This window comes from Paroedura picta, chromosome 1 (genome assembly GCF_049243985.1).
Source record: "Paroedura picta isolate Pp20150507F chromosome 1, Ppicta_v3.0, whole genome shotgun sequence".
Taxonomy (NCBI): domain Eukaryota; kingdom Metazoa; phylum Chordata; class Lepidosauria; order Squamata; family Gekkonidae; genus Paroedura; species Paroedura picta.
The window spans coordinates 150,276,148-150,299,922 of record NC_135369.1 but is presented as its reverse complement, the minus strand read 5'-3'; the positions used below and the strand labels follow the sequence as shown (position 1 = coordinate 150,299,922).

At 41.2% G+C, this 23,775-nt stretch overlaps 1 protein-coding gene across 41 annotated transcripts in view; it reads right to left on the bottom strand.

Annotated features, from left to right (window-relative positions):
* Positions 1-644: 644 nt before the first annotated feature.
* DST (dystonin) overlaps positions 645-23,775 on the bottom strand; it is a 404,883-nt gene continuing 381,752 nt past the window's right edge. For 21 of the 41 annotated variants that reach the window (XM_077308292.1, XM_077308177.1, XM_077308258.1 and 18 more), the window contains 14 exons: positions 23,628-23,771; positions 22,851-23,039; positions 20,631-20,760; positions 20,098-20,261; positions 19,434-19,596; positions 18,880-19,034; positions 18,664-18,738; positions 17,857-17,874; positions 14,495-14,612; positions 9,622-9,690; positions 8,643-8,842; positions 8,086-8,196; positions 5,024-5,147; positions 645-1,702 (listed from right to left, as the gene is read on the bottom strand). In XM_077308292.1, the coding sequence (XP_077164407.1) occupies positions 1,437-1,702; positions 5,024-5,147; positions 8,086-8,196; positions 8,643-8,842; positions 9,622-9,690; positions 14,495-14,612; positions 17,857-17,874; positions 18,664-18,738; positions 18,880-19,034; positions 19,434-19,596; positions 20,098-20,261; positions 20,631-20,760; positions 22,851-23,039; positions 23,628-23,771 (1,926 nt within the window). In that variant the 3' untranslated portion in view covers positions 645-1,436. Of the gene's footprint in view, positions 1,703-5,023; positions 5,148-8,085; positions 8,197-8,448; positions 8,476-8,642; positions 8,843-9,621; positions 9,691-14,494; positions 14,613-17,856; positions 17,875-18,663; positions 18,739-18,879; positions 19,035-19,433; positions 19,597-20,097; positions 20,262-20,630; positions 20,761-22,850; positions 23,040-23,627; positions 23,772-23,775 lie in introns of all 41 variants that reach the window. The other 20 variants (XM_077308214.1, XM_077308530.1, XM_077308427.1 and 17 more) reach the window with 6 other exon arrangements.

Below are 23,775 nucleotides of genomic sequence, written 5' to 3'. Positions count from 1 at the left end.
CCCCCCCCCCCCCCCGTCTTTTACTGACAAACCAAGCCTGGAATGCTGGCAAAATGGTTGCTTAGCAACAGCTACTGAGGCCACATGTTTCTTAAAACTACCAGTACTCCTTTGACATTTTGGCGAGATTTTAACTCCCCATACCCAGTTTTTAAAAGATTTGGATTTCAGATTTCCCCCCTGCAAACCTGAGGCATTTTTCAGATTTGTAGGAAGACTGGTTTTGTACAGTCACAGATCCGTATTTAAGTAACCTCAGATTTGGCTAAGTTGAGAATTAGGTATTTTGATGTTTCCTAAAGGAATATTTCTGCCACTCTAAACTCAAGACAGCAACCCCTTCTTCATATAACCTCACCTCAGTTCATTTGACTTTCTCCTTATTTCTCTTCATATACCCTCTCAGCTTTTTCCATTCATGACCCAATAATATAACGTTCTTGTACAAAAGGAAAATAACCAATGTAAAACAATGTCAGTTTTACACTGACAAGATAAAAAGATAATTCCGCAATTATTTAAAATCTGCTGGAGAATGGGAAAGCTACATTAAACTTCTCCCAAAAGTACTGATTTAAAGATATTGTAAATCATGACACAGCACAACAGTTTTCATGGGATACAAGTAACACAACAGCAACAAAGAGAAGGAACAAGATTTATTCCATAGATTTTTTTTCCTTTCCTTTTTTGCAAGCAAAACTGCTTCAATATAAAATGAGTCTAATGATACAGTGCTATCATCCACTCAAGCAAAAGAAAACCTCACATTGACATCGATGCAGAATATACTGGCATTCTTATACAAGTGTAATAGGTGTTTTATCCGGATTGTGTCTGCTCTCTTGTAAAGCAATGGCACGGAAAACGCTGCAAGATATTGGAGTATTGTACTGGCAAGTGCTCTTTACGTAATTTTTTCAGTGAGTTCTCTGGAGAATGCTTTTTACTTGCTCTGTGAACGGTGTTTTCTGTTTCTTAGTATCTATGCTACACACCGCTTAGTGTCCATTCTGCTCAAAATGCATAATTTTGCTTTTTGTCTTGTGTTTTTAAGACAAAGTTATGAGGTATCCTTTACCGTTACCCTAACAATGAAGCGACAGGCCTTCCTGACGCAAAGACTTCACTGTACATTCAGAAATTGCTTTTAGTGATCTCTCTAAACATTACTGCAAACCACTGTTAGTTTACATTTATTTTTTTAAAAAAAACAACCTTTCCCTGTTCACATAGAATATGGTGTAAATAAAAACAAAAGTTGACAAAAATTATACACAAAAAACAAGACAAATACACAAATAAGGCCATTGGCAAAATTAAAAATCCAAATCCTTGTAATATTTCACAATTATTTCTACAGAATATTTTACATCTTATAAACTTAAATATTTTTAATGCACAGGACAAAGAAGACCTTGACTGAGCCGATTACACTATCTCTTGAAGGACTTGTCTAATTTGCTAGCCGGTGACCTTCTCTGTGGAGCTGGAATTTTGGAAGGCTTAGCTGATCCAGACCGAGAAGAAAGTCGGGGTGTCGGTCTGCTTGCCATGCGAACAGTCTCTGATACGTCTGAGCACACAGACTGGATTTCTGAAATGTCAAAGTCAGATGCATCACTGCCCCGGCGGCTGCTAGAGCGGCTGCCAGCCTTGCTTCCTGCCCGACTTCCTGGCCTGCTTGGCGTTTTTCTAGTATCTGCAAAAGGGAGAACAAGGGAAATACACTCATTGCAATTAGGAACACAAGAGGCAACCAATCAGGCTTCTCTCCACAGACAACTTCAGTTTCACAGGGCTTCAGTTTCACAGGGCTCCAGCACACACACAGAAAGCTGGTGGAGCAAAGACTGCTCTGTTGCTGGCAATGTCCTGTCAAGGGTACTCTGGATATTCCACACGAGGTACATGGAGCATTCGCCAATTCACACAAGAAAATGGGTATAACCTGGAATGTGTGCACGCCAGCCCGTTTTTTTAAAATTTATTTATTTATTTATTTATTTATTTATTGTATTTCTATACCGCCCTCCCCGAAGGTTTAGGGCGGTTTACAGGAAACAACAAAATAGTGCGGGTAACATCATTCAAGTAACAGTAAGGTGGTAACAACAACGATAACAACATTTACATAATAACAATAACAACAATAACATTAAAGGAAGGTGAAACTGCAACTGCAAGAACCTTAGCTCAACTCGTACTGAGACCCAGGGGTTGGGTGGATTTGTTTACAGCATGGTAGGAGGGGAGGGCTTGGGGGCCAATTGGAAGCGATGGACAGGTCGACCTCAACCAAATGCCTGGTGGAGGAGCTTCATTTTGCAGGACCTGTGGAACTGCTTTAGTTCTGTCCTCTGGGAGCTCGTTCCACCAGGTGGGGGCCAGAATGGAAAAGGCTCTGGCCCTGGTCGAGGTCAAGCGGGCTTCCTTGGGGCCAGGGACCACCAGGAGGTTGGAGGAGGTAGAGAGCAAGGCTCTTTGAGAGGTGTAGGCGGAGAGGTGATCCCTCAGGTATACTGGGCCTGGACCGCGTATGGCCTTGAAGGTGATAACCAAAACCTTAAGCCTGATCCGGAATTCAATCGGGAACCAACACAGCTGCTGGAGGATGGGCTGGATGTGGGACCTCCAAGGTGTTGATGTGAGGACCCTGGCAGCTGCATTTTGGACTAATTGCAGTTTCCGGATCAAGGATAAGGGCAGGCCAGCGTAGAGCAAGTTACAGAAGTCCAGCCTAGAGGTGACCATTGCATGGATCACTGTGAATAGGTGTTCCGGGGCCAAGTAGGGTGCTAGTAGTTTGGCTTGGTGGAGGTGGTAAAATGCCAGCCATGCTACCGTCATGATCTGAGCCTCCATTGAAAGGGAGGCATCAAGTATCACTCCCAGGTTCCTGGCGGAGTTGGCCACTGTTAGCTGCACTCCATCCAGATTGGGAAGGCACGCTTCCCTGCTTGGACCTTTCCTGCCCAGCCACAGGACCTCTGTCTTTGAAGGGTTGGAGCTTCAGACGACTTTGCTTAAGCCATTCCATCACTGCTTCCAGGTAGCTGGCTAATGGGGGAGAGTCAGGGTGGCCATCCATCAGGAGTAAGAGCTGGGTGTCATCTGCATATTGGTGGCAACCCAGGCCAAACCTCTGCACCAGCTGGGCAAGAGGGCGCATAAAGATGTTAAATATGGTTGGAGAGATAATTGCCCCCTGGGGGACTCTGCAAGCCAGTTGGTGACGGCTTGATGAGCTCTCTCCTAATGCTACACTCTGACCGCGATTCCAGAGAAAGGAGATCAGCCACTGAAGGGCAGTCCCTTGATCCCGGCATTGGCGAGGCGGTGAGCTAGAAGCTCATGGTCTACTATGTCGAACGCTGCTGAGAAATCTAATAATATAAGCAGCGCCGATCCGCCCCGGTCTAGCTGACGATGGAGGTCATCCATCAGGGCAACCAACACTGTCTCTACCCCATGGCCAGGCCGGAAACCAGAATGGAATGGATATAGGACCGAAGCTTTTTCCAAGTATTCTGATAGTTGGTCCATGACTGCTTTTTCAAGCATTTTCCCCAGAAACGCTAAGCGCGAGACGGGGTGATAGTTGGATGGCTGCCGTAGATAAGGTTTTTTGAGTAGCTGGGGGACCACTCCCTCTTTTAGACCTTCTGGGAATTCTCCTGTTGAAAGGGAGAAGTTGGTTATTTCCCGGAGGGGGGCTACTACTCTAGAATCGGATATTTTTAGCAGCCATGATGGACATGGATCTAGAAAGCAGGTAGTTGGTTTTGCTGCTTTTAGCAACTGTTGCTGAAATCAAAGCAATGACCTACCTAATATGCCAGTATGTCCCTGCTCATGAACTTTTTTCCTATAACAATGCTACCTTCAGTCCTCCAGTCCCTTTAATAACTCTGCCCCTTCCTCCTTGGATGGTTCTTATGCCACACAGGACAACTATGTGATATTAAACTTTTCATTCAAATGCAACAAAGCTCACTTTTCCTGTCAAATCTCTGTCACAACACCAAAGCCCTTATTGAAGTCCTTTCCTTATAGAAACCAAGAATATAACAGCATCTTATTCCTCTCCTCAAAACTACTCCTCTCTGTTCCGTTTGTGTTAATTTACTTTCCAGAACTTGAGGCTGCCTCTGCCTGAGGACAGTCGGGTCCTGTCATTGTGTGTTTTGTAAAGCGCCTCACATGTGAATGGCACTGTACAAAGAGCAATGCAGTTCCAACCTCACATTAATTGTAGCTCTGCAAGGAACCAGTACTTCTTGGAAATCCTTGCCACAAAATAAAACCCTCTACACATATATCTCCCAAAGAGGTGGAGAAAGCCACAGTTTATGACAGGCAGATAGCAAACATTGTGCATTTTACTGAAGGGGTGATATTTCAACAAAGAGCAGAGTAGATGATGATGAAGAAGAATTGATTCTTATATGCTGCCTCTTATATTCCTCTACCCGAAGGAGTCTCAAAGCGCCTTCCCTTTCCTCTCCCACAGAGGCTGAGAGAGCCCTGATATTATGCTCGGTCAGAACAGCTTTATCAGTGCTGTGGTGAGCCCAAGGTCACCCAGTTGGCTGCATGTGGAGGAGGAGCGGGGAATCAAACCCGGCTCACCGGATTAGAAGTCTGCACTCCTAACCACTACACCAAGTTGGCTCTCAACTCAAATTATGAATGTTAAATAAATATTTAATATTAAATAAATGAAGGAGTAAAAACAGGAAAGAGGCACAACAATTTTCTCTTTGTACATCACCTTGAGACCTTTATGGCTATGAAGATAGTAATATAATAATTTCAATGATCTGAATGAATATTGGGCACAAGTTCAAATGCTCTAAAACTTCATGCATACTACGTTGTGTGGAAGAAGTGATTTTGGACCTCATGCAAGCATGCTAACATCCCACCTGCAATCCGTGTGAATATGTCAGTGAACCAAATAAGATTTCAATCCCACTGTGTGACCTTCCAGACCTATAGCTCCAAGGACCTTGGCACTCACCTGCAAAATGTGCCCTGACTCTTGTAGCTGCTGTTGAGATTAGACCGCTGTCTTCTCCAGAGTGGAAACCCTTCCCTGACAGATATCCTGGCAATCTAAGTTTACTCCCTTGTATTGGAGTTCCCTGTTAGACACAAAAATAAATAAATGAAAACTGTGCAAAGATCAATATCAATATAGAATTCAGGATTCCATCCATACCATCTTCTTTGGAAATATGCATGAGAAAGAAAAGGCTATTCTGAAAAGTGACATGATTTGGAAAAGGGACCAAAGAGTAAGAATACGTAGTAAGTTGATAACGATGTCACAGATCCTATTTTGCACAAGCAGAACAGTGCTCACGGAAGCAAACATTCAAATCCCCCTATCTATGCATCCTGATGTGTCCTCTGAAATTATGTCTCTGGGAAGCAGTGAAGCCCTGGGAACAGTGTGTGTGTGTGTGTGTGTGGGGGGGGTTATGTGGGGATTTACAGAGGGAGAAAATGGCCAAAACCACACACCCCTTTCTGCTGCCAAAATGGAAAACAAAATTAATATCCAGACCTTTTAAATTCATACACATTAACATTTATCAGAGCTCTGTATACATGGATTTTCATTACCACTGTAATTTGTTAACTGAGCCAGTTTATAACTTTGGTTGAGAGTACAGTGTTCTTAAGAGAACTTCTACTCAAGCCATTCGGTCACAGCAGCACAGCTGCTGGAGTATCCTCAAAATAATCCTCAAGTGTCAAAAAGATATGACCAATTCTGCGGGCAACAAAAAAGGTGCCCCCATCCTCCAAAGGGAAAAAATAGCTAAGCACAGTACAAACAGGCCCAGAGCCAGAAATTTCTTGTTGGGGGGCAATCTTTTGTTCAGGGAGCAATGGAGGCACCAATCTCCACTGGAGAGGCTGGAAGACTATACAAAGCAGGGACGGGAAGGGAGGCTGGCTGCAGGGAGAGGAGAATGGTACGCAGGAGGCTTTCAAAGTAACAAAACTTTCTAGCCAAGAGCACTGCATCAGGAAGATTCCACTAAGTGGAAGAGGCATTGTCCAATCAGCCAATGCGCTACAGCAGAGAGGAAGCTTCCCCACATGGAAGGGGATGTGGGTCTAGGCTCCTTCTACAACAAGAGGAAAGCTGATTGGTGGGATAGAGCATGTTCTGGGTGGGGCATTGCCCCTCTCAGCCCCCCTGTGGCTACGGTCCTGAGTACAAGCCCAGCAGAATGTCCCAGAGAATCTCTTCAGTGAAAGTATAATCAAGTTAGCTTTCTAGCTACATTTTTCCAATGAAGGAGCAAGTGAAAAAGCAATTGTCATATTCAAAGTCAGCAATTACATTCTATTTTATGTCTTATGGATAATAATAATAATATGGATAAATAATATGGATAAAACTAATAATAATCCTACATGCAAAGCAAACGTACTGTGGCAGAAAGGATAAGGACAGCTGTGTGTTTTGTCTTCTCAGTAAGCATAGCAATAAAACACTGTGTAAATTTAGTCATGTAAAAATCCCAGGGACAGTGCTAGAACTGGAAATCCTCTAAAGATGTACGACAGGCAAACAAGGAAGAATAGTAGTAAGACATTCTTCCCTGCACTAACCAGCCATGTGCGATATACTCTAAAACAGTGGTCCACAACCTTTTTATCACTGGGAACTGGTCAATGCTTGACAATTTTACTGAGGCCTGGGGGAAGGTGGTAGTTGGCCCCTGCTCCGCTTGCTTTCCCACCGGCGCCCCTGACTTCCCACTGCGCGCTGGGGGGCGTTGCCAGCAGCAGCTGCGCAGTGCCACGCCGAGGGGGAGCCCCAGCCATGGCGGCCACCAGAGAGCACCAAAGGTGAGCCAGCAGGAGAGTGGCAGGGCAGCCCCTGAGGCAGCAGCCAGGGAGGAGTACGAGGAGGAGCCGCGGCCCGGTAGCAACTGATCCATGTACTGGTACCAGTCTCTGAACCAGGGGTTGGGGCCAGCTGCAAAATAATTTAGAAATGTATGAAACTAGCAGGAAATGTTAATTGATTCCATTCATCTTTTACTTAGGAATTTTATTACTGAATCAAAAGAGAACCCTGCCATCTTTAAGGTATTACATCTTTAACAACCTATAGTTCTATGAAGTTTGAAGACTGCATCCTGCCTTATCTTCAGTTGCATCTTTGCTTTAATCTATTTGTGCATAAGGTCTGTATCCCAATAGCGTGAAATTTTTACAGTGATTTTACCTATGTGTCTTTTCACCTTGGAGAACTATTGAAGTTTGATCCTGAACATTTTCCAGATGCTACTATGAGACATTTTTATTTCAACCTGCTTATAGTGGCTGGGCTTAAAGAGGAATGGGACAGTTTCATTTTTGTCATTATACCACATTTTGTGTGCCACTAGATATTTATTTGTGGGTTTCTCGAATATTTATTTTACTGTTGTTCCCCGTTTTCAGCCTTTAGGGGTATGAGCAATTGCAAACAAACAAAACTGTAGTCTGGCACAGAATTAAATATGCTTAAATGCACAGGTTTCATAGTTTGAAAACTTTAGCTGCAATTGTGATGTGTTTACCAAACAAAGCCCAGTTTGTCACAAAAGTCAATGGGAAACAAGTAAGTAAAACAATAGTGGAATTCGGTGTTAGTGCAGGAATTTGAGACGTATTGTTCTGAAGAACTGATTATCAGGTCTAATAGAAAGGCAGGAGGATCTCAGTGAAAGAAAGAAAATGAACACACACTACATCATCTGGGTTATGTGTCCCTGAAATTGCGTATGTATGGAACCACTTGTAATTTTGCTTGTGGTTATTTACAGTTTTAAAGAGATATCTGACAAGTCACTAGTTGAAATCAAACAACCATCACACATAAAAAGCACATTAAAGACTGATCAATTTATAGGCTTAAAAAGAAAGAGAGATAAAACAATGTTGGACAATGTATTAGTGTATTAATATGCACAGTGGGCTGCACAACTGAATAAGTGTAGTGACTGTTAGCTAAAGGGATAGCTTTAGTGAGGGAAATTTTTGTTAGACTAGAAGATCCATCCATTACTGTACCTCTGTGGACGACACTTGATATTCAGAGCACTCTGGTGGTTTACAAGGAGATGTCGTTTTGCTGTTTATCAACCATGGTTTACCATAGTTGCGTGTTAAATGATGGGGTGTCTGTATGGAACAATGGCAAATCACAAGGGTGAAGAACAGTTGATGGAGCATAATGTCATGGAGCGGAATATTCAGATTATGGAGACCGAATCTCTCAAAGTCAAAAGCAAAAGGACACCAAAACAAAAGCAGGAACAATTGGCAACAAACATTCTACACAAAGGATGATGTATGTGTGCTTTTTAAAATGCAAGTGATAGGGTTAATGTTTTTCTCCTTTAAAATGTGTATTCAGGTTTCCAATTAGCTTACATGTTTTTTTCCAGGCTTGCATGACCGCTGCAATTGTAGGCAGGGAAACAATGAAAAACTTTGTTAGCTTTCTTTCAAAATCAGAAGAATTAAAAACTTCCCTACTGATTATAAAGCAGCACTATAGGAAACTCTAGCTCTCTTGTCCAATTTTATTACTGGATCTATCCGGTGCGACAATGCGCAAGATGTACCTTGGGTGTGCTGGTGGCAACGGATGGCGTTGGAGCTGTTTGGGCAGGTGGGTTCGACACAGATGTGGATCTGTTGGGTGAACCACCCCTTGAAGAAGGTCCCGATCTGCGCCCTCTCGGTCGGAAGGCAGCCATACTTTGGCTGGCTCCGTCAGCCAAAATGAACTTTTCACGTAGCTCCATGTTTGTTCTTCCTTTAGCTATAACACACAAAGAAGAGAAATGGACGAATATAAGCATTTCTATATCTCCCCTTCCAGGCTCTCAGTGATGCCAAGTCTCACACAAATAGGCCACACAAATCAAACACATTAGTAAATAATGCATTTGGTTGAGACAGAAGAGTTCATTTGTAGTATATGCATCGTCTAACATTTTATGCCAGCAAAGATGAACTGCTGTCAACATAAACCAGCATGATAATGGGATGGCTCAACATGCTACTCAGTTTACCAGTGCACAGATACAACCTGAAGACCCATTTGACTAATCCTACGGCTACTCATACTCGCTCAGATGACTCAGATGCCGGCTATGATGAATAAATATTGAAAGGAAAGCATAAACCATATTAGCTCTAAACTATAAAGTAATGCAGTCTGGCAGCATGCAATGACAAACAGAAACTCCCAAACAATAAAGAAGTAACTGGATGCTGGGCAGACACACACAGGTGAAGACGCAAACGTAAGACCCTTCCATAAGGACCAGATGTCTAAACAGGTTAGCGTTTGGCTTTCTCTATGTTAACAGCAAATGCTTTTGAAACACTCCCTTCAAGTGTATCAAAGGAAATGTATAGGCAAGCTCTCAAGCACCAGCCAGTGCAGCAAGTGTTAAGCTAAAAAAATTGTGATTACGTGAAGCGTTCTGTTAAATATATATATATATCTGCATGTATATATATCTCAAAGCAAAGTGGGAAGGAAATGGAAAAGAACGTAAGAATAGGAGAGACAAAAGAGAGGGGTTTGCCAACCTATAGTAGGCTGAGTGGTAATTGAAGAGTTTGATTCCGAACGTAACATTTTACTCCCGTGATGATGAACTAGAAAAAATGACACAGGATATATGGGTCATATTAAAGAAAATCGTTAGCAGGAGAAGAAATCAATTACAGCAGTTGCATATGCGAGAGATTCAAAGCTGCAGGCCAAGAGACAGATCTTAAGTGGCAAGACGTTCTCACTAAGAACCAGAGTTCTCTTCAGCAAAAGAAGAACACTTTTGATAAAATCTTAGCTCCAATGTCATCTGTGCCAAAAGTGGCTTCCCTGCCAACACTAGGAAGAGATGAGAGTGGAAAATAAATATGCAATCTTATGTTGCATGAAATGAGTGCACAACATAGTGTTTGAGTATAATGGAATGTAGATAGTTACTAAGACACCCGACCCCCATTCAACCAACAGTTATTTCCTTGCAGTTCACCTCTGACCTTAGCAGGTCCACACACAGACACTACATATATAGAGTTTTCTGAGTCAGCCCATCAGGAGTATGCAATCTTGCATCTCTTATTTGTAGAGAAGTTTTTTTCCTGCAAAAAGTCTGTTGACCTTTGTAAGAATGTTTGTACTGTTAAAGTAAACCCACATTTTTGGAAAATTAGATTCATATTGACTGATACTGAAAACCCCAAATGTACTTTTTAGTGAAAATTTCTTTAAAAATAAAAAGACCTCCCATGTTGAAGAGATGATATATCTCAACTTTGGACAAAACTGAAAGTCTTCTCATCATATTTGTACTAGCTGAAGTTGAGGTGCTTCAACCTGGTTACTCTAAGCTTCTGACACAATTTGCTGGGATTTCAGCCTCATTTATTTATCTATTTCCAAAAGATGCTACTTTATAGTCAAACAATGACTGTTCTAGTCATTAAGAGGAACTATAGCCAGGCCCAGAGGCTCACATCCCATTTCCCGGTGAAACAAGAGGTAGCAGAGTGCAAATGAATTGTGCACTGCTGTCTCCACCAGGCAACTCTCCAATCATCCTGGAGGCTTTTGGGTCAATCTCCCATCTTTCAGCAGTGGAGAGAATATGTACAACTATTCTGAGCTCTTTTTAGACCCTGGAAGTACTAAGGACAAATTGAGAAGATGGAAACATGAGAACATTTAACTCTGCACCTTCCAGCATAACTGGACTTTGCAAGGGTGAGGTAGTAGTGGCAGCTGCCATTAGGGAGGAAAATAGCCACAAAATAGGGGAGGGGGGAGGGAACATGGATACCCTTATGCTCAAGGGCCAATAAAGAATTCCATCTGGCCTTTTCCTGGCCTCAATATGTGAAGAATTAACGAGTATCACTATATACCAGTAGTGTCAACTCTTTTGATACAAGTGTACTGAGAAGGTTCATAACTTTTAAGCACGGCTTTCCCTTTTCACGATACATTTGTTTTTAACCTGGATCTAAGGAATTATATGACTACATTCAGACACAGGGTGCTCTTAATCAAAGAAGGGGAGAACAAAGGTTCATTAATTGGCTTTTTATTGAGTCAGAAAAGAAGACCTTATTTTATTTGATTAGCTATATGACTGCAGAAGTCAATTATAATCAGTGTCAGATCTCTAAAAGGTACTTATGCCTTGTTAGATTCTATAGAGTGGAATGTGTTGATGTAATTAGCTGGATTTTCATTGCAGCCTATACAACTATCTCTTCAGTCTACTTTTCACTTAATTCCTGTACAGCTGGAATTTAAAATGAGACTTAGTTTTATAGAGGCAGATTTCTCATTAGTTCATCCCTCTTCTTAACCCAATTTGTAAATAATTAGGGTCACAGTGGGGTCCTTGGTTTTGCATTAGGAATTTCTTTGATAAAATGGGGAATGGATAAAGTGGAATTAGCTTGATAAAAGTAAATATATATATATATCTGCCAAGAAACAGTACCACAAATGTAACTTTCATGTTTAAACTTACAGCTTCTCACTGTTTACAGTACTGATACAAATAAAGAATAAACAAGCAAATAATAACCTCTATTACTACTTCATATTTCCATTAAATATATGTGATCCCTTTTTTATTAGTTATTCCACCTGAAATCAGCAAACAGTAATACTTACCATTCCTCTAGAGTTTTCCCATTATCCATATGAGTTGAATTAAATATACAGTTCATACTAGGACGCAACCCAGTAACTTATGAATGTGCAGTAAATTACCAGATTGAGTACAGATCCAGCACACCATTCAATATGCTAAAACTAGGGGTGTACACCTTTTAAAAAATCTGTATTTTTCAGTTCACGTCTATTGGATCTGAAATTTTTTCGTATTTCCAAAAAATCCAACATCGATCTATCGATCAATCCATCCATCCATCCATCCAGTATGGCATTTGGGTTTAGGATTTTTTTTTGAAATCTCTAACTTGTTTGTGTTACTTAGACCCAAGAAGAAAAATACCATTAAAAAAAAGCCAGTCCATTTCTGGGGATGGCTTGGCTTCTTCTACAGCACAGTATAACCGTGCTGCAGGAGATGCTGGCCCCAGGGTCTATGTGCTGTGGGGAGGTCTCAGGATCTGCTGTGCTGTGGCTAGCAGATTACTCCCAGCAGCACAGGAGCTTCTGGGGCTGGTTTCTCTTGCAGCCTGGTATAAACTGAGCTGCACAACAAGGCCGCCCCAAACTGAGCTGGCAGGAGCAGTCCGCTCCCCTCAGTACAGCTGATCCTTTGGCTGTGGAAGCCCGACAAACAGCTGAGAGGTGGGAGCAATCTGTTTCCACCTCTCCACTGTTTCTGGGTCTACTGATAATTCCAGAATATATCCATAATTTTCTTGGGATTTCCCCCCAATTTTCCTGAGAAAGCCCAAATACTTGTGTGAAACTGAAATATAACCAAAAAATAATAAGGTATTTTGGGGATATATTTTCAGCTGTAGGAGATCCAAATGCATACCCCTAGCTAAGACCACAGTATGGGTATGTACAGCCAGTCTGTATGAATTAACCTGTTAAGGGGAAGCAAGATAACCAAAGAAGACAAAATAAAAGAAGTAAGTAGCTGCGCAATGTGACTAAGACAGCTTCAGGGATTCTCCCCATCGTTTCCCCCCCTTTAAGAAGTTTGCATGTTCCACACTGAAAACCAAGTGTAGCCTCAGCCCATTGCTTGCCAGCCATTAGGTCAAACAAAATACTTCTACAATTACCTCAGTCTGATGACTCTTCCCTCTGGCTCTGCCTGGGAAGCAGATTTTTTAAAATAAAATAAAATCAAGCAGCAAATCTAAGATGCATCTTAAATTTCCAAGTCCCAGTTATAACAGGGTTGGGGTTTTTTTGCCTCTCATATAAAAATGAAATGCCCTCCACACTGCTTTTTCATGATTTAAAGAGAAAGGTAAGAGATAGGAAAACAGTTCCCTTCTGATATTCAATCCTTATGTAGTGACTGTCTTACCTGGTCCCTTTGTAAGACCAACTTCCTCCAATTGAGTGCCACTACACTGAAGCAATACTTATTGCAAACTGTGCTAAAATTCAGCTGAGTTTTTCTCAGATTTCGTTTCTTAGCCTCTGAGATTGATTTTTGTGCTTGCTGAATCTAACACCAAATTGGATTTAATCAGCTCAGAATCATTTGCAGATGTAGGCCTGATTCCACTAAGTGCCTTCTCTTGTTTCACTCACAGCCTGGCTCCACATTATGCACAACACGTGAAAGCAGCCTTACTACGTAAGAGTAAGAGTTCCTTCTATTGAGGAGTCTGAAAACTCACCTAGCATTGTTGGATAGAAGGGACACAGAGCCAAACTACATTACAATTTTTAAAGAGTAGGTTCCAGGAGTTACTTTGCCAGTTTTGATGCTCAATATGCATTAAGAGCCTCTTGTGGCGCAGGGTGGTAAGGCAGCCAACATGCTGTCCGAAGCTCTGACCATGAGGCTGGGAGTTCGATCCCAGCAGCCGGCTCAAGGTTGACTCAGCCTTCCATCCTTCCGAGGTCAGTAAAATGAGTACCCAGCTTGCTGGGGGGTAAATGGTAATGACTGGGGAAGGGAATGGCAAACCACCCCGTATTGAGTCTGCCATGAAAACGCTAGAGGGCGTCACCCCAAGGGTCAGACATGACTTGGTGCTTGCACAGGGAATACCTTTTCCTTTACCTTTATGCATAGACACTCAACACGGAACAGCAAATTTGTCAAAATAACTCCCTCCCAAGGGGATTTTTGTGCAGGAAAATAGCTTGAGGAGAAGCAGGAGCCTTTCCTCCTACCAGGGTGCTATTTTGAGCCTCTCCCTTTTTTCCCTTTAGGAAATCATTCCCCATAGCTGCTGTGTTGCTGCAACAAACACAAGTTGGGACCAGGGAATCTGCATCCAGCTCTTCAAAAATCATAATGTCTCATTTGCTCACAGTTAAAAGAATAGCTGCTACCTATCTTCAGCCCTCCAGAGCTTATCCTCCCTCTTATCCTCCCTCTTAGGGTCCAGGGAAAGAAAAAAGAAAATGAAGGATAAGGGGAGATCAACAATGAATAAAGACAGAGAGACTGCAGCTCACTGTAGTCTGTGTATGATTTCCATCTTCTCCAGCAGTCTCTGCCTGTCTTTAGAATTGTGAAGAAAGAGCTAGAGCTCCTTTGTAGTGACAATAATGTGTAATCAGGCTTTATGTTTCCTCCAATATGCAGACTTTTAAATAATTAGGTGTGTGTTTGTGTGTGTTTGTGTGTGCATGTAACATGTGAATGATCACTGTTTAATCAATCATCAGACTTAAATTTCTTTCTGTATACACACGCCCAACCATCCCAAAGAATCTACAACAATTGCCATTATCTTGATTATTCATACCTAGGACCTTCTTACATACCTCTGCAAGGATCATTTTTCACTAGGAACTCATCCAGAGCCATCCATCCACCTCCAACTCGAACCATAACGGTGCTCCGCAGAATGCGGACCAGTCGAAGTTGCTGGGAGTCACCAAACTGCACAGAAAATAGGAAACCATGCTAAAGTTTTCCTGTGAAGTTCAGAAAGGCAATGTCTGCTTCAAGCCAAGTGGGTTAAAATTAGCCACACACAAGATGCACCTTAAGAATTAGTAGCAAAATCACCAAAGATATTTTCATTATGCACATGGATCAAGGTTGTTTTCAAGGTGAATGCAACTGCATTAATCCCAAAAGCAGCAATGAAATTATGTGGGAGAAAGAAGGGAAGGAAGAGTGCAAGCGTATGCCACTAGGTTGAATTCTATGTGGGACTGTGGATTGTGTTGGATATCCTTTCATTAAGTAATGTAACACATACAATTATTGCATCAATAACTGGCATTAAAGAGTTCATATCACGCTATCCTGAAGAAATGATGTCAAGAAACTTACCCACTGAAAGGTGTGTTTAGAACTTATACAATTGTGGAACCTGAATGTTAAAATTCTTCTAACAGCCCTGCATGGCTCCACATCTCAGATCAGTTGATATAATAGGCACTGGATCATCCCCATCCCCAAAAGGAAGTGACTTGCCAGACCATTAACTCTTCTCTTCCTGCCCTGGCATCACACCAGCACAGTGGTGAGCAGGTATCCACTGATTTATGGCAATGTCGCCAAACTCTGCTCCTCCTTATCTCACAAGGTAAGGGATGGAGCAACATTCTTCAGGAAAAATGTCATAGGCTCTATAATATTCCCAGCATGCAAACTGCCCTATTTTTGATCCCCTTTGAACCCACATCGTTCTTGTTTCACTATATGCCAGTGTAATAAGTGTCTATTGGATAGTGCTTCTTTGAATATAACATGCACTCCAACCTATTACCATTTTCAGGCAGGCGGTACATACAACTACTTTCCACTGGTTTCACAACTGTATTAGGTATCAAAGTAAAAAAAATGTCTCTGCACAGAACATATGGCACATACGCCGGGGGAACCTCCAGTACAGCCTCTACAAAACATGTTTGTCAAGTAGCTGTGAAACAGTTTTCCCCGCAACTATATAACGCATAATAAGCTTTAAAGCTCTTTAATATGTTCTTTCTGATTAACTAATTATGTTAACTGTGACAAAATTAACCCAATGCTTTCTATTTTTTACTTTATCCAAAATTCACTGGTGAACCAATAATTCAAAAATTCTGTTGGCGACATCTGCAACACTGAGGATTAAACTACAGACTTGTTCAAGTAAGCTTTTTCTCATCTCATAAATACACATTGGGGAAAAGTAGCAAATAGAATGAGAAAAGCCACAATAGTGTTCTATATTCATACCCTTCAAGCCCACATGAGCTGTAGACAGTGTATCAAAAAAACCAAGTGGCTCCAAGTTTTCCAAATTACTTATCAGTGGAGTACCTCTATCCCCAATGCAAAGCAATATGCCGAATCAAAAGCTATGAATATCAGTTAGCAACCTGGAGATTCACTGCATACCCTTACATTCCCTGCCTTGCTTGGAGATAAGGTGGCCATGGCTTCTCCTGCCAAGTCCTTTTCCACTATCATCCATCATTTTCCTTTTCATCCACTGTGAAATACACTCCTTGACCCTTTACGCACTGGGAACTTCACTGTCCCACATCCTGTGCAGGAGCACAAATCGGGGGCAGATGAGGCGCACCGGGCCAAATGCTCCCCCATGGGGGTGCAGGAAGAGATGGGGCAACCTGCCATGACTAAAACTCCAGCCTGCAGCCTGGCATGAAACCTCCAGTGCGTAAACAGTCCTTGTTACAACAAGTGAGGGGTGGGACAGTGGGAAAAAGATGCCATAGCTGCTCTTTGTCTCTTCCTGGACTGGGAAATGCAGCAGTATTGCAAAGATGCAACCTTTGAGCCCTTATCAATACAGAAACTCTTATCTCCCAATTTACCAACCCATCCTATGCAAGCTTTCACTGATTAAGTTCACTTCATGCTCATGACTACAGGGGGGGAAATCTCATAATTTCATAAAAAGCTAATCACAGAGATTAAGTCAAAATTAAGCACTACTTGTCCTAGGAAATTATTTCAATCCAAATTGTACAACTGATCTCATTAAAAAAAAAAAACAACTTCACTGAGATACTGCTTAAGCAAAGGGAAAGGCATATTACTTTGGGGAACCAAATAACAGGAAAGCACACAAAACTAAATTAATTAATCCAATATATTACTAAGAAGCAAAAATGCAAATGTGAAAGGCATACGATGTAAATCCCTAAATAAGGATAAAATGGCTTTGCAACAAGGTGCCACCTTTCCAGTTCAGTTCAGTGGTTCATGCTGCAATGACTTCTTTTTAAATACAAGGAAAGCTGACTTTATTCACTATTGTTCACTCCTGACGATATAAAATTCTAAAGTGATATGATTTACAACATGGACTTTATAACAAAAGTACTCCGAATTATGCTGCCTGATGAAATGTCATATGTTAATAGTACACAGTTGATATTTGGCGACAAATTATCATTTAGGTTTCAACTAATCTGAAATGGGAACTGCCAAAAAGTTGTGGATAACTGTGGCACTGATAAAGTAATTCAAATTTTGGTCTGAGGAAGGCCTCTCTTGCAGCTCTTGCTAAGGCCTTTTTTGTCCGCGGTGAAACTAGCTCCCTCAGTTGTACAGCAAATCCTATTTTACATGATGTGATAATAAAATAATAGAGTTCAGTCTAGAATCAACTTCTTATTAAGGATATACAGAGAACTAATCGGGAAAAGCAGTACTCATCTTTTAGGGAAATCCAGTTTCTTTTAGGGAAATCCAGTTTCTAATTTTTCCAGTTTCTAATTTATCCAAACTTTACCAAAGGTTTAAAAAGGGCATGATACTAGGTTATCTGGTGGTATGGATGCAGCACAGAAACCATAAAGGTTACTGCTAGAAAATCCACATATATCAATCTTAGCCAAAAAACTGCAACAAATTATTTTGTGTAACCCACAGGAGACACACTAACGGCGTTTACAAATTCTGGCAATCTATTATCTGGTTCCCTTTAAAGTAAGCTCATTAATGAGGCAGCAACAGGCAAAAAAAGAAGAAAAAGAAAAGGCAACTCCCCAAACAAGAAAATCTGCTAAGCATTTCCAAAGCGGCACCAGCAACACAGCTGACTAAGAATGAATTAGCTCAAGGTGAAAGGAGAGGGAAGGATAGACTACTACAAGCTGAAATGATAATGTATTAAGAGAGTACTTAGAAACTCCATAACACATTCCACTGTTTATACCTGATTTCCCAGGAAGAACTGATAAGAGATGGAAAATGGGAGAAAGACATAATTAGTTAAAACAGGACATCCTTTAACATGACTCTAAAACATACACAGTCCAAGTTACTAGTTCAGAAATGTGAAGGCAAATTAGATGCCTGAAGTTGTGAATGCCAAGGGAACCCTGTATTAACCGACCGCTGCTTGCTGTATTCCATAAACTCCTTAAGCTGAATTATCATTGGAAAATAATTTTATTACTGAACCAAAAGGAAATGAGGTATTTTCCCCTGTAATGTGACAGATTCTTTCATGCTATTTTTTAAAAAGATTCCTGGCACATTTCCTATCTAAATGAAGGGAAAGTAGACTGTAATGGAAAAACACACAGGATGGTGATGATGGGATGTATTTCATTCAAATATTCTGAAAGCCTAATGGAGTTCATTCCGTTAAAGAAAAAAATGCCCCCTTATTCAAACATTAACAAATGCCACCATATAAGGCCCCCAAAGCTGCTGATGTATCCAAATGCACACGGGCCCAGAAAATCAAGCTCCATCATGAGGTTCTGAGTAGTTCTAGCAAGAGCAAACTCTTCACAAAGTTCACGTGAGAAAAGCTGTACCACTCAAACAGAATATTAAAGCAGATATTTTTTTTGCACATTGATTTTTTTTAATTGATTAAGCTTAAAAAAAAATGTTACTTCGAGATTTTGAGAAAACAATGAATTTGTACTATCTGAGCCAGCCTGTGCCAGTATCTCTGCTCTTGGCAAAATTACTGGATGACACAAGCATGAAGATGATTGTTTTTACTTACTCTGTACTTGTTATCTCCAATCTGCTCCACTTGGAATCGCTTTGCACATTTACATTTTGCTACCTGCCTCGTCACCTGTCAAAAGATAATCAAAATCATACTATTATCCTCTAAGGATTTTACATAATTGCTCATTGTAGAATGAAGCAGGAGACCAGTAGGTCTATTCCATTAGCATATGCTAGCAGTAATAAAAGCGGTGGGAGAGAAACACACCTCATCTTCAATTTTATCTGCATCGGTTAGAGGTTTATATGCATCTTTATTTGGATGAAGTGCTGCTACAAATTCATAATAGTCAATATAGCCATCACCATCTCTGTCAAAGATATCGGCTACTGCACTCATTTCCAATCGGCTGGTAGGAAACTCTGCAGACCAAAGGAACAGCTTGCATTAGAATGACTGGCCAACATGGAAATTATCAATTTCCTCCCTGCAGAAACTATGTATGACAGTCCTCTAAGTGCCTGGAGAAAACATATTTTTATATGCTCAAGTTTTTTTGAAATCCCTATGCAGAGGCTTTCATTGTCTTCATTTTTAAAAAATAATTAAAAATAAATCAATAAATAAAATGTTTAAAATGGTTGTATTTTGTAATGGTCACCATTTTAATGATTATAATGGTTGATGTTTTATTGTTATTCATCATGTTGTTAGCCCCTTCATTCATAAGATGATGTGGATGTACAAGTATTTTAGATAAGTAACTTAAAAAGCATTCTGAAACATCTTTGGAGAATTATAGTAAACTCTTGAAAACTTACTCGAAGAAAGAATCCCATCTATAAATTCCTGCCTTGTAATCTTTCCATCTTGATCTTTATCTATCCTTCTAAAGAAGTCCATCACTCTAGATTTTTTATGGTTCATCCACCGCATATATTTTTTCCTCCAAATATCAAAATCAAAGTTAGCAAATTCCTTCAGCTGAGAGAGAGAGAGAGAAGGAAACAAAAGGATTGTTCTGTGATCTCATCTCATATGACCATAAAGCAAAAAGATCAGAAAATAAGTCAACACTGGCTTCTTGTATTTTGCAAAGAAGCAGTCAGGATCAGAAATACACTGCCCTTCCCAACGCACATAAATTTCCCTCCACTATTCAGACAATGTAATGTATATTCTGGGCACACCATGAGGACATCAGCTTGTGTAACTTCTCTCTTAAAAACACAGGGGAGAAATTGTACGAGCAGAGTAGAGCCTCCACATGCATCTGTGTTTGTTGTATAAGGAGTGCAATTGTGCTGCATAATTAGTATGGTGAGAAGTAGGATGTCTGTCACTCTGCCATCCCACAAAAAGGATGATTCTGATGAAGAAGGCACTACACCACTTGGTCTTTCAAGTGCCCCATGACTCTGTTGCCCTCACACAAGCAACAGAAGCACTGCTGCCAGTAATATGATGGCTAGCTTTAGTATTTACTTCCTCTAGTCGATCTAAAGCATCATTCAGTTTTCTTCTTCTTTCCAAGGCTAGGAGCCAGACTTGCTGCCATTTGCTGACTAACAGGTTCACCCGTGGATTCTTGGTTTCAATCTGCGTCTGTGCACCCGATGGATACAAGCTTGGCGTTGGGGAACGTTTCCCTGTTAAAATATGGAGAAAACAATTATTATTCTTTCATGTTTCCATACTCATGTCAAAGCAATTTAAACAAAGGATACGATGGCATCTATGCTTGGTTGTACATATTCTTGGTTGTGAATACAGGAGGAAAAGAGAGTTTGTGGGAGTTAGATGACTTGCCCCCAGGAAGGCAGGTTTGGCCTTAAGGACACAAGTTGCTGATTTCTAGATTTTACAACCCACTTCTTAATACAGCCAAAATAAACTGACAAATCAATTCATCCAGTATACAAGGAGATTACAAGTGTACAAATGATAGATTATAGTCCAAAACCAGGAATCTGCGTGCTGCTCCAGCCTCCCTCCATGCTATGATTTCATTAACTTACGTCCTCCTCTTCCTTTATCAAGTACAGGAATCTGAGACTGGATTGGAGCAGATTCAGCTGCTTTCCTTTTGTGCGTCTTAGTAACTTTATCAACATCAGGCTGTTTTCTCGTCATTTCTTCCATGAACATCTGCAATTAAATGTTGGTTCCCTTGATGAACAATGTGCAAGAATAATTTGCAACAATAACAACAACTTTATTTATATAGCCCACCTTTCATGGCTGGCTCAGGGTGGGCAACAAGAAGAAGTATACAAGTAATTAACTTACATGGATAAACAGTTTTTTGGGAAAATGCTTTAAATTAGCATATAGTAGTTAAATTATAATAAAAACGCTTCCTTTAAAATTTTACAAAGGAGGAATCAATTTCTATTGAGCAGCTGGTGTTTTATGGATGGAACATTGCTGTTTTAGGGTTAGGGAAGCCAGAGTTTCCTTGATGTTAATTTCCTGGCCTCAGCTATAGGCCTGACAGAACAGCTGTTTTGCAGGCCCTCTGGAACTGCTGAAGGTCCCAGAGGACCCTGATCTCACCAGGCAGAGTGTTCCACTAAGCTGGGTCCAGGACTGAAAAGCCCCTGGTATTGGTTGAGGCTAGTTCTACTTATTTTGGGCTGGGGATCCTAAGCAAGTGCTGTTGCTGGATCTTAGTGCTCCTTGGGGAGTATAGCAGAAGAGGAGGTCCCATAAATACAAGGGTCCCAGATTGTTCAGTGGAGCCAGTGGAGCTGGGAAGGCGCTGGTGTAATACGGGTTCTCCATTGAGTCCCAGTAAGGACCCATGGTGCTGCATTCTGGCCCGGTTGGAGTTTCTGGATCAGCTTCGAGGGCAGCCCTGCATAAAGCGAGCTTCAGAAGTCTAATCTGGAGGTGATCATTGCATGGAACATAGTGGTTAGGTCAGATGCTGACAGGTACAGTGCAAGCTGTCACGCCTGGCAGGTGACCTGCATGATCTGGGCCTCCTTAGAAGGGAAGCATCCAGAATCACACCTAGGTTCCTGACAGCGGTCATAGATGTTAAAAAGGCCCCCATCTAATGCTAGGAGCTGCATCATGTTTTCTTCAGCATTCTGACCCAGCCAGAGGACCTCTGTCTTTGCTGGATTTAACCTCAACAAACTCCTTTTGAGATAGTCGATCACAGCCTCCAAACATTTGGCCAGGGAGACTGGTGGGGTTGACAGTTGGCCATGCATCAGCAGAAATATCTAGTTATGGGAAACACACAGGATCTGATCCAGAGATCTAGGAGATCCTTCGTGTACACATAAGCACTCCTGCTCCACAAACGTTTTTTTCTACCTGCCAGAAGGCCTATGCTAGATTTACTGGTATTTATCCCATCCTTCCTCCAAGGAACTCAGTGGCATACACAGGATCCACCAATTCTCTATTTTATTTTCACATCAGTACTGTGAGGTATGCTGAACTTACTGACTTCAAGTCCCCTAATGAGTTCTGTGTCTGAATGGAGATCTGAATGTAGGTCTCCCTGTTCCTAGTACATTACACTGAACTGGCACTATCAAGCATCTCTTTTGTAATACCCTAAAGGTAGTATCTTTGCCTATCTTTAGGGTTTATGTAAGCCGCCTCGAGCCTTCGGGGGGAGGCGGGGTATAAATATAAATATAATAATAATAATAATAATAATAATAATAATAATAATAATAATAATAATAATAATAATAATAATAATATCTTTTTTTCTATGAGAGTGTTCTTTAAGAAGCCAAGACAGCCATCAGTCTCTTGGTCTGGGTACCCACGCTGAAAGCAGCAGCCCCAGTGTAGGTCACCAAATGCAGTGAAGTGTCCCTAATCATTCATTTTCTGAAAAGGGAGACTCCTAATGGGAGCAAGAAGGGAACCCACACACCTAAGAACAATTTTAAAAGCTATGCACAACGTGACTAGCAGAACCATATTGTTTCGATCTACAGCACACAGTTTGTGTTTCTTAAAAATGAAGGGTCAGATTCTTTCTTCTCTACTGCTGTTAAAATGTCCACCATGTTGCAGCCCATGATAATAGAGACAGACTTAAAAATATTGCCAAGCTATCAGCTAAAAGGACTTTGTCTAGTTGTCAGTGTTTGCTTTACTTTGAACAATAATAGAATAGGAAATACATCTATTCCACATAACATTCCAAAATATAGTTTCACTGAATAACTAGCCTGATCTTAAGAACACAGTCTCAGTTTACTTGCCTGGTGTTCAGCTATGAGTGCTTTAACATCGTCAATCTCCTGAGGAATGTCCTCCTTGTCTTTTTCACTTAGAGTTGTCTCTGCCCACTGCAGCCAAGACAATAACGCTTCCAGTAACTCCTGGTTCGCAATCAGTGCAGCCAGGGCTGTCGCCAGTCTCTGCTGATGTTGCTTTGCCCATGCTAACACCTTTAAATGAAGTGCAGTGCATTAAAAAATTTGAGTTACCATCATGGCCGCTTGTACTCAAATTATATGCCAAAGTTATGATTGAGGGCCACTGTTCATGCTACTACAAGGACACTGGTCAAAACATTTCCAAGGAATACATACTCTTAAATTGTTTTTAGAAGCCTTCAGAATATGAGCAGTCCCAGAGATACAGATGTGTTAGTTTTTCTATTTTTAAAAAAATAATTCACTTTATGTATTTAACATGGATATGTTTTAAGTGCTGGTGATAGATTTTGTTGCCATGCAGTTGCTCCATGGTTTTAGATTCTGAATATTCCCCCCCCCCCCCAATCCCTCTTTGGTGGCAAGGCCAAGATATGGAAGTTGAAATGGGCACTGTTTTACTTCTCTTTGCCTTTTTTCATAACAGAGGGATGAAAAAAGACTACAATATACATGACAGCAAGGGTATGCATGTTAAACGTTTCCTTCTCGACAGCTGGATCCTTTCCTCACAATGTAACTGCCTTGATCATTGCCAGCCATGTTCCAAGTTGTCAAAGAGTGATTGTTACCACAAAGAACTGCTTGAAAGGGACTGACCTCTTCAAACCTTGCTCTGATGATTGTGATCCAGTGCTTAATGGTAGTGATGGAGTCTGGGTGGCAGATAGCCAAGATGGCCTCTCCCATACCTGTGGCTTTAGTTAGCTCAGCCTTTTTCTCTTCCAGTTTCCTCATGAATTCCTAA